Here is a 13,817-nt window from a genome sequence, read left to right as displayed (position 1 = left end):
ATTGTGTTAATTTAGAAAAGCCTACAGCTTTCATCTGCCTGTCCTCCTTTCATGCACAACCTGGCCAAGAATCAGCCTTCAAATTTTTACAGCTGCACTGAGTTTGAAAATCTCTGCTCCTCCCAGAAGCAAACAATTATCTGCTCCTCCAGAGGGAATGACTTTCAAGTCTTGCAGTAGAAGAACTCTGTCAAAAGCAAATATAAAGATGGTGCTGCTCCACACCACGGGGGAAAACTCTGCAAAGTGAGCTCAAACTCACTGCTAGCTCAGTCAGTAATACATGCACTTCCAGGCAACAGTGGAGCTGGTAATTCCTGGCTAAAGAGAAGGAAAATTGAGGGCTTCTCTTTGAAAAGATGTTCACTTTTTTTCTGTAAGATGAGCAATATAACATATTTATTTCTGAATTTATTTTTTTTTATTGTACCAAAAAGTGTTCTAATTGAAAATTAGTATTCCAGGGAAAAAAGCACATCCCCCTGGTATCAGAAATGGACTTTTTGTTGTGATTTAACAGGCAAATTCTGGTAGACTTTCCACTTGATACATGCAGAGGGGAAAATCAAAGCTTCACCATAGCAACTTTGTTGTAAAAAACCCTCAAATGTCAACTTGTCCCAGTAGTACTGCAGGAAATGTTGGTGCATTACAAAAACAAAAAGCCCTGAATAAAAAACCCCTACATTTCTAAATCCTACATTTCTACCCTTGAAATCCTGCTGCTGGAAACAGAAATGCTAGCTCTAGTTTAGTTCTGGCAAAGGTTACATGATGCCTTAAGTTTTAGCTTTTGTATTTTCCAGATTCCATACTGCATTGGTATATAACTCTGAACTCCATATAAAGTGTTAGCAAGTTCTCTTCACAGGGGAGTTAGACAAAACAATCCTTTTCCAGCCTGAGAACCAAGGACACTGCTACAGCTTCAGGCCCAGTGAGTACAAACTACAGGGAATTGAGGAGAGCAGTCTGGGAGGATGGGATTTCATAACCTGAAGCTGTAATTGGACAATTAACCCCAATTTATAAATGGACCAAAACTTATAGAAGTGTGAAAACTTGTGACTTGGGGTCCATCTTGGGTGTAGCCTCAGCCAGGCTCTTGTAGTGCCCAAGGTGTATCCTTTGAAGGCCTTTAATAAATACCTCCTTTATTCCTTTCACAATGTCTAGCCTCTGTTCCAGGTAGCCTCACAAGGTATCATACACCTCTTCTACCCAGACATTTAAAAAACAAAAACCCCAGAAATGTTTCTGGGCAAGCTGTTCAGCTGGTACAAATTAACACTCTCTATTCAGGTTGTGCTAGACAGATGGCTGCACATCAGCTGAGGAGCTAAAGCTACCTTGTCTGCTCTTTCTTCCATTGGCTGCTAACCCCAGCATGTCCAATTCCAGCTTGGCAGCTGCACCAGAGGGGAAACTTTCTCCTCAGTTACATCATTTCTTTTCCTTGCAAGACTCTAGTAAACTCAGAATAAACAAAGCTAGAAATTATCAACCTACCCAGCCATGACAATGAAGAAATCCAAGCGGTTCCAGGTATCTCCAAGGTAACACTTCTTGCCAAAGATCCCCAGGGCCACCATCTTCAAGACCATTTCCATGGCAAAGAAGATGAAGATGAAATCATCAAACACCTGCCAAACAGAAACCCAAGAGCATATTTGACAAGCATTCTCAGCCTTGGACTTTAAAACACAGAATGTGAGAAAAATACTAAATTCAGTACTCCTGAAAATGAGATAGAGGCAGGGCTGGAAAAGTTTTCTTCATGTAGCCCTGGCATCACAGTTTCTTGCTGCTCAAGTTCAGTGAAGACTTGTATAGTTTTTTCACCCACAGGTGAATTAACTGATGCAGACTCAGAGACTCCTTACATAGACTTGAAAAGTGGTGTTGTTTCAGCACCAGCAGATCTAAACCTGGCCAGAAAAACACTGTTTTTCCAACATCCCCCCAGGAGGAACTCCTCATCACATTGCTGCAAATGGCTCAGCTGAGGACATAGTGCAGCTTTCCACACAGCTTGGACAGCACACACCCATCACAGAGAGAAGCTTCAGATACCTGAAGGCCTTAGCCACAACCACACCATGCATGACACCCTTTGCTGTCACCTTCTCTTTGGGGAAGCATCAAGCACAGCTGCTGTGTTTATAGTGTGGATGTACTCTTGGTCCTTCTGAGCATTCTTTTTATTTCCTCTCCCTTTGGGCATCCTGAATGCCACAGTATCTGTGGAATAGGTAATAGTTTTGTACATCACCAGACTACCAAATGCATTGGAGGCTGCTGTTCTCTCCTGCCTGGATTGTGTAACCTTAGTTATTTCTCCCTGGCTTAACCCTGACCTATGTGTCTTGTAGATGTCTGTGTCAGGAAACCCCTGCTTATGTGCTAGGTTCAGAAATATCAGCAAGTGTTCAGTATTGCACAGTCACAAGTAAACCTCATTCATTCTCTCATCCCATTCCCCTCCTCAAAGCAAGCTCTTGCCATTTTACAGCAGGACAGTTCGCTGCCAGGGATAATCTTGCCAGCCTCTCTGGGAAGGTATAGCCCACACACTGGAGGAAAGCATGCATGAAAATTTGTGACTTGGACTGAAGCACCATCACAACAAGAAGGAAATCTGCTTACCTGCAAGATTTTACACCTGTCAGAAAGGCAGTCCATATCCTCACATGGCTGGTACATTCCCAGGGTAACACAGTTTAGCAAAATCACCATCATGCTGACACACTCGAACCAGGTAGAAAAGAGTTAAGGAAAACTTCTGCAAAAGCATCATGGCTGAGATAAGTTTGCTCTAAGCTTGAAGTAACAAAATAGAAAGATTAAGGGAAAGAGGTGCTAGTAGGCTGATTTATTACATTCCCACATTCTCTGCACTCAGTTTATCACTTCTCCATTCCTTGATTGAGCCAAAACTTTTGTAAAAGGGAAAGCAGAGGTAGCATAAAAGGCCTAAAATACTTTCACAAGTCAAATCACTGCCATAGTCAAATACATGCTTGCTCCTCTCCTTTTGGTCTGCTTCCCTCATTGGTTTACTCAATCTTCCAAATACATGGAAGCGACTTTCCAAAGTGGCCTCTACCTAAATGCATCAGAGATCTCCAGTATCTAGGGATCTAAATCAAAATGGGCAGATTTATCTCTACATGGTTATTGCCCTTCTGAGAAGGGGATACAAGATGAGGCTAGAACTCTCCTATGTCCCCTCTCAGAGAAACCTGGGGGTAAAGAAGTGCCACTGGTCCCTCTAACCTGTTACTATGCTTCCAGCAGTGACCCAGGCTGTATAGAGCTCCACAACATGCCCAAGTTACTCAGTAACGATGAGAATGGAGAAATTGTGTTTCTGACCCCAGCTGGTGATCTTTTTATGCCCTAAAGCATGAGGATTGATAGTCCTTACAATTGTTTTCTCAGATACACTGATGACCCTGCAGATGCTTCTCTTATTAATTTGAATCCTTTGTTGATAATCTTGTTAAAATATCTGCTTTGATAATAGTTGGCAGCCCTGAGCTACATTGGCTAATTATACTTTACATTCAAAAGTGTTCCCTCCTATTTATTATTAATTTGTTGTCTTATAATTTCATCAAGTGCCACTTCATTTATGTATTAGAGAAGTGGATAAAAATGGTGTATTTGTGTGACCTTTGTACTCTACACACTCTAGCTTCCCCCTCTCACCATCCCTCTCCTCCTGAAGGAGTTTTAAAGCCTGATAAACGCTTATCCAAGAACTCATTTACAGTGTTTCAGCTCTAAAAGTGGGTGCATTTATGCAGTACTTTCCAGTGTTCCCATACTTTCCAGTGTTTCCAGTGACATAGAGTGAATAGACCTCCAGCCTCTGGCAGAAACGTTCTTGGGCATTTTACACACCTCACAAGAACATATCTGCCCAGTTTCCACTGTCTGACAATTTTATCTTTTTTTTTAAATAAAAGAGGCACAAAATTATCTACTTAAAATACAACCCACTGAGTGCATCCACTTTAAGTCCTTTCAGTACTGAATCTAAAAGTGTGGCATATATCTCTGATCACTTCTGAAAGACACTCAGCTTCTGTGGTTTGTTCTGAGCAACTCTTCCATGCTCATTCTCTGACAGTGATTTATGACTAAACTGCACAATCTGATCTAGAAGATTATTAATTTTCTCTCTTCTCCCCCACCTGGTTTGTGGTGAGCTACCTTCAGTTGCAAAATCAGACAAGAGCAGGGCACTAGTCCTACTGTTCCCAGTTATGCTCTGAGGTGATTTCAAGAATGTGTTATCGCTGTCCCTCACAAAGTTAATCCCATGTACTCTACAAAGTAATGCACATAAAGCCCACCCTCAATGTAGGCTTTGAAACCAGAGCCCTTTTCTGAGAGGAAAGCACCAAAAGGAAAACTGTTTTCACTCAGGGTCTATGCAACACAACTTCAATTTTCCACCTTCCTCTCTCTTGCACATTTCTTTAATGATCAGATCTGAAGCCCAGGAAAGCCATTTGAAAGGTTTCCACTAGCTCACACAGGTCTCTCAGATAAGACTGGAGTTCTTTTCTGGACTCTTCAAAATCTGCTTGTGTCACCACTCTGTTAAAGAACCACAGCATGGTTGATGTTGGTAGGGCCTCTGGAGGTCATCTTGTCCACCTTCCCTGCTCAAAGCAGCATCAGCTACAGCAGATTGCTCAGGACTGCATCCAATTGGGGTTTGAATATCTTCAAGTACAGAGGCACCAGGACCTCCCTGGACAACCTGCTCCAGAATTTGACTATTTATACAGAAGATAAGTGTTTTCTTAAGTTTTAATAGGACATGTCCCACTTTTCAGGCTGTAACCATTACCTCTTGCCCTGTCACCGGGCATCACTGAGCAGTCTGTGTCCTTTACTCCTCCTACCAAGTATCGATACACATGGCTAAGAGCTCCCTAAGCCATTTCTGCTCCAGGCTGATCAGCCCCAGCTCTCTCAGCCTTTCCATTTTGCAACAGGTGCTTTGACAGTTACTGGAAAGGCAGCACCAGTGAAGCCCTGGTAGAAGGATCAGTGCTGAATGACATTCTTCAAGGGGCCAAAACAGTTCCAGACCAGGCTGAGCCAATGCTTGCAAAAGTCGTTCTCCCTGGGCATAAGGGGGTCAGAAGATACATAGGAAAAAACAGGGCTTCAAACATCCCTGGATTAAATTAATGCATGACAAATGAAAAGCAGAAATTGTTTTAAAAGCCAGTTAGCTTTTTTTTTTTTTTTTCCAGAAAGCATGACACAAGACAGCTGTCGGCAGAGCTCAGACTACAGCCAAACTCAGGAAAGTCAGGAGTTTTTACCTAACACAGATCTAGACCTCTATACACGTGCTTTGGCAGCAGCAATGCCAGGGCAGCTTGCTTCCATGTTCCTCTCACTGCCTTGCAGTGCCCCCCACAAGGCCATGGCAGGGTGCTGTCAACATCTGGTGAGACCCTGAAGCACAAGACCTGACAAGCCATGGCAAGCCCTCACAAAATCTTGAAACTTAGACCAGATATGCAATCTCATCTTCCTGCTCAAAATGCTATGGCCAGTTGCAGATGATTTCTTCTTCCCTGAATTTTAGATGTCAGCTCTCAAAGTTTGCCAGCATTGTCCAGGCTTCCCAAGAATATTACAGAACTGCTGGCCATTCCCAGGATATTACAGTGACATTAGAAAAAGCCACTGCCCCACGGTTTTCCTTTCAGAGCAGTTGGAAATGCTGAAAAAGCACATCAAACCTGCAGCAGAACACAAGAAAGTGCAAGGAGAAAACCAGAGCATCTCCTATCCCGAATCAGGAGGGGTTGCTGCCTGCTTGGGTCGGTGGAGGGGGTAATTAGGACTATCTGCCTTCAATGTGTCACCATTGTCAACCACAGCTACTGCCTTCTGTCACCACAGCAACAGCCTGCAGCCAGGTTTATCATCTTCCTTTTGGTGATGCCTCCCCTCTCCCACATCCCTCACCCCCCTCCTTTTCCCTGTGCCTGAGCCTGTAATTAATTGCAGCTGCTGACAAAGCCAGTCTTCATAATCTGCATCATTCAGTCAGAAGTTTCATTATTAATTAACTTCTTTCAAAGTTTAAATCTCCTAATTACAAGCAAACCCATGCACATGTTCTCCCCGCCCCACTCCAGCCCTTCCTCACTGCTTCTCTCCCTTCCCACAACCTCGTTCCCAATGTCTTTCCCAGTGAGTTTTGGGGCCTGCAAATGGTTTGGAAAACTAAAAGGAGATCCACACAATTTCTGCCCATGGTCAGCTTCTCTCCTTGGCCACCACAAGGTGCTTCAGAGGAAAGTACCAGAAAATTCACAGCAATCCACTATGTAATAAGTTGCCCTTAAAGGGAGGGGTTTTTTCCCCACTAACTGTGACAGTTCACAGTTGATTCAAACTGTTTCAGGTAAAAGGACCGTGGCCCTCAATTGAAAAAAGAAATACAGCAGAAGAGAAGTATGTCCTGGGTTAATCACAGAATATTCTCGGTTGGGAGGATCCACAAGGATCATGGAGTAACCATGGTCTGGTCTCATTGTCCACGTAAATCTCTCCTCCTTAAAAAAGTTCTGTTCATTCCAGCACTGTCTGGAGATATCAAGATCCATACCTAGATTAACTCTATTTTGTCTAAAAAACTTCTACTGGAGCTTAGATGGTACCTGCCTGTGGCAGCAAGATTTTCTTTGCTGCTGGGTGCCAACCCTGTCCTTCTGCACTCCGAGCAGGGCCTGGCCATAAACAGCCACTGTCGATCTATTGACTCTCCATGGTGTCTTCCTATGGACAGGGCAACTCTAGGATGAGGATGTGTTTGACAGGGACTTGCATCACACACCATGAGAGACCTGTCATTCACCCCAAACCACCTCGGATGTACTGGGAGCCACAAGCTGCAGGATAGTTAAGGAGATAGGCAGATGTTTCTGGGACATGTTTTGTGTAAATGCTTCATAACACAACTGTGCATAATGGAAGATGATGTTAGAAACAGGTGATGGGAGACAGGCAAAGCTTTTGGGCTCAGTTTCTGAATGACAAATAGCAGAAGAAATGTCTGCTGTGCTAGATCTGTAAATACCTTGCACCTAAAAAGCTGAGTACCACTTAAGGTTCTTGGGATTGACCTTAATCTCCGTTTTCTATCACTGACAAAAACACAACAGAACAAAATAAAACAGTGCTTTTAGGTCCCCTCTCCTCTTCCTCCATCATCAGCTGCAGAGGTACAAGTAGCTCCCCAGAGGCTGGCACTCCTAACAGCACAGAAAATATATAAGCTTTATAAACATGACAATCCCTCAGTGTTTCCTGCTGCTATTTCCAAACTCCACCTCGGGTATGCCTTGTGTCAGTTAAAGTCTTGAATATCTCAGACCTGTTCAACGTGCAGAGGAATGCCTGACCACAAAGCAGCAAGAGGGGAGAGCCTGACAGCCCTGTGGTACGGCTGGTCATGGCAGAACCTGTTCCTGCCCCACATGGAAAGAAGAACAGCTCAGGGACTAAAGTGAAAACACAGAGCCCACATGCAATGCATCCCAAACACCAGCCACCCCTCATACAACTCCTTGTGGCCTCCCACCTCTGTGCTGCTGCCAGGCAGGCTCTCCTGAAGACACACTGCATCACATCTGCATGAGCACTCCTCTCTGCTTCCCCTTTGGGCTCCTCCCCACCTACCACTCATCCCACCATCCTTCCCACCAGCTAAATGGCTTCACCCTGTCATTCCAGTCTGCACTTACACTTCCCTTCTCTCCTTTTGAAACAAGCTAAGGACAGAGCTGTGTCCCTTCCCTGCTTTCCTCCCCTGCTTTGTGACTGTCCTGCAAGAAGGCAGTAGGATGCTGTACTTGAAGCAGGACAGTTAATATTCCTTTTAAAATGGAAGGAGGGATTTGTTGTAAAGGTCAGAGAAAGCAACAGCCCCAAGGAAAGAAACGTTAATTTTTTCTACCTCATTGCTGTTGTCTTTTGAAAATGTTTTCACAGGCAAGTTTCACTGTTTGCCCTCTTCTACTTTTTCTTATCACCACTCAGCTTTTGTGGGGTTTTTTTTTCCTTCCGGGTTGATACATGGGAGTTTTGTCTTTTCCTACAAAACAAGCTGGCAGAATCAACAGGGTTCTCTCTCTTCAGCCTCAGTCTGCTCAGCCAACTCACTAGAAGAAGTTGAATGTGACACTGTGTTCACATGGAGGAAAATACTTCTCAAAATGTGTTTGTGTTCAAATAGATCAAAACAACCAAAATGTTTTTGAAAACAAGAAACTTAAAAAATCCTGCTTTGGAAAGACTGAAGCATTTCCTCTATGTCTCCTTTAGTGCAAAGAAAAAATTCAACAAAACAGAAAAAAAAAGGTTGGGGTTTTTTTTGACCCAACATTCAACACTCTGGTTTTGAGTTCTGAGCTTCTTTTGGAAATCAAATGCCAGCACCCAGCATTGCAGTGTCAAGATTTCATGGTGGCCAAGACACAAGGGCAATTTATAAAGCTTTTTTGCAAGCGGTCAAGGTCAACACTCTCTGGGTGTTCCCATGTCATGCAATCTTGCATGTTTGCTTTCATCACACCACACTCTTCTCATGAAAGAGAAGCACCTGAACTTCAGGGACCTGACATAAGCATTGCTAAGGTCTTCAAGTCCTTTCCTTGATGCCAAGGAAAGGACTGCAGTATAGCCAAATACAGGGAAACACATTGATTTAAGAGGCATTGGGGAAGACTTGTGCTGGTGTTACTGGGAGGCAGGACAAGAAACTGCAGAGGAGGGATGCAGTAGAGAAGTTTTAAATGCTTGGCAATGCTTCTATGCTTCTGCCCTTTGGAAGGGATGTTCTATCAAGAACAGATTCATTACAGAAGACAGACTCAGTTGTTGCCATGTTTTAATCAGATGAACACCAAAAAAACAAAGCACCACAGGTCAGACTCTCTAATCTTACTTCCAAGGGCTGCTCAGAAAGAGGGTCCTGTACAAGTCCACACAGGCTTTTGGCTGCATAGTTCAGTTTTCATCAGGTTCTAAGTTAAACGTGAGTTTCAGTCAGTTGTTCCTCAAGCACCACATCATATTCCCTTTCAGAGTCTGGCAGGGATTGAAGATGGCTTTTTGGAAAATTTTGTTAGGTTTTCTTTTTTTCATTACAGAAACAAAATGAAGCAAGTCTCTCCTTTAAACTCTTTCCATAATGATTTATTCATATCTTCTAAATGCATCCATTAAACTCTCAAGTCCACTAAAACCAAAAATAATGGAAAGAAATTTTTGTCAGGAAAAACATACAGTGAAGATTAAGAGGCTAAGAAGGAACCTGAAGAAAAAAAAAAGAGGTATTAACAAAATGAGACAAGTCTTCAGATATTCCAGAAATAGGGAGACAACAGATCTCTGACCTAGTGTAGGGCCCCTAATCAAATGGGAGGCTGCAGGGAAAATCAAGGCTTCTTTAAGATACCCTTTAGCACCAGGACTCACTGGTACTAAGGCTAGCATGAGTTGCACCAAGTATTCTGGCTGTCACACCATTTACATGGATACACACTGGTATCACAAAGCAGCCTGGTGCTTTCTCCAGGAGAGGTGTGCAGATCCCACCGATAATTATTCAAATATCTCACAAATACCATGCATCTTCATCAATGCTGCTGCGCAGCCCTGCTATTAATGATTACCTCCTGCCTGTAGCAGCTGAGCCCCAGAGCTTCTCGACTGATAATGACCCACCTCCAAATTACATCTATCTTTCAGGGTGCAACAGAGCATCTGTTTAACAGTGTGCAGCATTCCTACAAAGCTGTTTACTACAGAAAGTGTGAAAAAATACTGTATGTAGGAAAAAACCCACCAGAGAATCCTTTTTTAGGTCAGATGAAAGTAATTACCCCAAGTTTAAACTTAAGCAGGGTATTAGCGATAATGACTGTTCCTGGAGAAAGAGCTTTTTAATATCCTCAGATGGCTGGGATTGCAGTTGCTTGTCTTTCTTGCCAGGAAAGCAATACTCCACCATGCTGTGGAACCAGTTCAAGACTGACTTGAGGAATCACACCTCCTGCTGACTCCCAAATGGTACCTCCTGCAGCATTCTGGCTCTGCCTTGGAGATTGCTATCCAAAATCTGACCTGACTTCACTTTAGGAGCTTCAACAAGGTCACAGTATGAGGCTATAGGACTGCAGCTTGGAACATTATTATGCTGTATGGCAGGTGAAAGGATTTTGCTCAAAATTCTCCTAGTCAGAGTGGCAGATTCAGCAGTTGCTTCTTGCTGCCACCAGAGAAGGACCAGCTGAGAAAACCCCCTAAATCACAAAACTGGGGTCCAAATTTTAAAGTTCTTATTTTTTGTTGATATTTCACATAGCACAAGTGATTCCCTATTGACAAGAGCAGCAAAGTAGGGACCTTGGAAGAGTTAGTCTTTGATTTTGGACTTAGTTGGACCTCTGCTCCAGAACTAAACTTGGCAGGCCAAAACAGGAAGGTATTTGTAGTCCAGAAGTGATTTCAATTAGTAATGTGCTCCAGAATGACAAAATCTGAATTTTACCAGTGTAGCAAATGCTCTGATACAATGCCCCATCACCCATGACCTCAGGAAGTGATGTGGCCAGAGAGACTGGTGGAGTCACCGTTCCCTAACCACAGCCTGAGTCACTTTTTATCAGATTTAATCTGGCTCTGGTCAAGCTTAATTGGTGGAAATTTCCTTCTAAAGTATAAAAACAGTGTTTTGCAAGGGGAAAGGGAAAAAAAATATCTCCCAATCCTCCCTCTGCTTCTGTGCCTCATTGCCCCATCACCCAGCAGCTTCATCCACAGTTGTGGAAGTGTTCCTCAGCAGCTGTCAAACTGATGCAACAGTCCTACCATGTTTGGTAGTGCTGCAGTCTCTTCTTTAACATTCATGATAGGTTTGAACAGGGAACTCATCTTGGGTAGGCTCACTAGATATAACCACTAAATAAATACAGCACCGTAACCACAGTGTTTGTGTGACTCCAATTCAAGGAATGAAGAGGAAAGAACAAGGGATGATAGACTTGGGAGGGCAGAAAAGAGAAATTCAGAAAAGGAAAGCTTACTTTTATACCCCCTTACTCCTCCTTATGTTGTCAGGTTTGTTTATGGATGGGTGTAGGGTTTGTCCTCTTGTTGTGGGTTTTAGGTTCTGTGGGTCATGGGAAACCATCTGTGGGGCAGGAAGAGGGTATTCCATTGAACCTCCTGAAACAGGTGACTCACTGCCCAGGCTTGAGCTGGGAATCACTGCCCCAGAAGCACAGACACATGAAGGACCAAGAGATTTGGGTCCTGAGTGCTGAACTGTACAGCAAATACAAACGAAGAATGGACTGTCTTTGAATAAGAAGCCATTTTCCTGGAGAAGAAATAGTGTAGAAGAAACTTCACCAACACCAAAGGGCTAAAGCCCACCAAACAATAACTGTGCTCCTGTTCCTTTTCCTTGCACTGGTTTCTTTGTTCAGCATTGCTATCTTTCTAGTCCATAGTAGTTCTCAGATGTTAAAGATTATTTTTTCCATCCTTTGCAGCTTCCCACCTATCCCTGTCAAAAGCCATGCAAGTTCAAACTGAGCTTAGAGGGATATACAACTCAAATATGTCTGAAGGGAGTGCAGGGCACCTTTAATAAAAGGTCATCTTGCCTTGCAGGAACGTAAAGATGACAAAGAAAATACAAAAAGGCAGAATAAGGACCTTCTCACAGTTTTAAAAGGTGTGTATGCCCTTCTGCACAGGGGTTCTTCTCTCTGCAGGTTTCAGGGCAGTATCACGTACCCCAGCACATCACCTGGAGCAGGTTGTGGAAGTGAGCACCTTCCTCCTCCAGACAGCCAGTTTCCAAGGCTAAATTATCTTAGAAGGTACTCTGCCTCTAAGTAGAAGTCCAGGATTAGAGGGGCAGAAAGAAAGGCAGAGTGGCTTTATCCTTTCTCTCTTCTCCCAGCAGTGTGATGTTTTCAGTGGCTGGAGCATCACTAAATCCTATGCTTGGTGCTTAGCTTAGCAGGCTTTTCTGACAAGTGCTTCAGCCCAGGAAAAAAAAAAAAAAAAAAAAGACGTGTGGTGACAAAGCTTTGCAGCAAAGTAAATAAAGATTAATTCAGAAGTGTAGGGAGTGCTTGGGTAAGATCACTCAGAAGAAAATACACACAGTCTAGAAAAAATGCAGGACAGTAACAGAGAGCTGGAGAGCTCCTGTTGTTTGTTTCTTTATTGTCTGTAATTAAAACATCATTTTCAGAGTTCAAGTTGTAACCACCCAGTATTTTGAACACACCTTTCTCTTCTCATAGTTTTTAATTATTTTGAAGGTTTGTAGCTGGCCACTCTACCCTGGTTCCCAGAGGGTATTCTGGAAGATTTGGCACTGATGTCCTGCAGGACACGTGCCCTGGAGAAAGGAATGCAAATGACTGAGCCAATCTATCTCAGCAGATAGCTGGAAGCTAGGAGCTTCCGCCAGCATACAGGCTCACAGCAGCTGCTGGAACCTCCTCGAGGAAACAAGTGGGCTATGGATGCACTCCCGGAAAGAAAGGTCCTGATGTGTCCATGTGACAAAGGGCAGGAAAGATTCTCAGTATTTAAGCTTCTCCTCTGAGGAGGAAAAGAGACCCTGTGGTGGGTGAGCAGATGTGTCAGCACTCTCCTAGTACATTTGGTCTCTTTTCCATCCCTGCTCTTACATGCTGCAACAAAGAGCAGTCAGTGAAAATGAGATTATATAAATCGTCTACTACTTTCCTTCCAGACACCATTTGAACTTTCACTAAATTCCACATCTACTTCTTAAGGTACATATAAATCCTTCCCCTTTGTTACTGATTAGAAAGCAAGCAGAAGAGGAGCAGGGTTTATTTAAAGTGTCCTCTAGTTTGAGTTTTCCAGTACGTGAGCTTCTTAGAGACTGGTTTTCAGGAGTGTGTAATACTTTTAATTTCTAACACAGAAAAGCTCTTTCAGCCTCTGGCTCCCACTATCTCAAGTCAGATCGCCAGTGACAGAGTTCACTTCAAAAAAACCCCCAGAACAATCAACATTACCCAGCAATGACATAGTAAGTTATTGCCAGGGCTGCATTAAGATCCAGGTGCTCCTGACACCCAGTACACGTTCACTAAAGGCCTCAGCTTTCTGGCTAGTTGACAGATTGCACCATGCCAGGGAAAGGAGCCAACATGACTCACGCTCAATCACTGCGATGTCGGCAGTGCTGAGTGCTGTTTTAGGGGGAGGTTAAATGCTGTGAATGTGCTAAGCATTAACAATATTAAAATATTATTAGTATTATTTATGAGGTATCTCCACGTGTCCTAGATGATGCTAGCCAAGATCAAATTATGCAAAATGTTACATAAACATGCGGTAGAACATGCTGCCTGCTCCAAAGGGTTTTTAATCTAACTGAACAGGACAGGCTAACGATGCATTATGATTTCTGCTTTGCACAGAAGGAGCAAGAGCACAGAGAAATGAATGCATTTACCCAAGGGCAGACAGGAGACATGGGGCACAGCTGGGAACTGAGCAAGAGTCTCCCAAATTGTTCTCCAGCATCTTTGACCTAAGAACATTCTCTAGTTCAACTACTAATGCATTTGATGAGGACAGTGCTTGCAGGGAAAACGATTTCCCAAAAAAATCTTTCCTCAGAACAATGGCAGAGGTGTCCAGGTTCCACATGTAGAGGCAAGTAATGTACTGCATATAGATTATCAAAAATACAGGAGTCCCCATTCAGA

At 43.4% G+C, this 13,817-nt stretch overlaps 1 protein-coding gene across 1 annotated transcript in view; it reads right to left on the bottom strand.

The window, feature by feature from the left end:
- The window catches only part of CACNA1I (calcium voltage-gated channel subunit alpha1 I), a 161,660-nt gene that overhangs the window by 80,597 nt on the left and 67,246 nt on the right, over positions 1 to 13,817 (bottom strand). The window contains exons 3-4 of the mRNA XM_086887503.1: positions 2,647 to 2,758; positions 1,510 to 1,643 (exon numbers count right to left, since the gene is read on the bottom strand). Coding sequence (XP_086743629.1) covers positions 1,510 to 1,643; positions 2,647 to 2,758 — 246 coding nt within the window. The remainder of the gene's footprint in view (positions 1 to 1,509; positions 1,644 to 2,646; positions 2,759 to 13,817) is intronic.

This window comes from Cyanistes caeruleus, chromosome 4 (assembly GCF_971803275.1).
Source record: "Cyanistes caeruleus chromosome 4, bCyaCae1.hap1.1, whole genome shotgun sequence".
NCBI classification, from domain to species: domain Eukaryota; kingdom Metazoa; phylum Chordata; class Aves; order Passeriformes; family Paridae; genus Cyanistes; species Cyanistes caeruleus.
The sequence above is the reverse complement of the archived record's forward strand: the minus strand, read 5'-3'. Positions and strand labels throughout refer to the sequence as shown.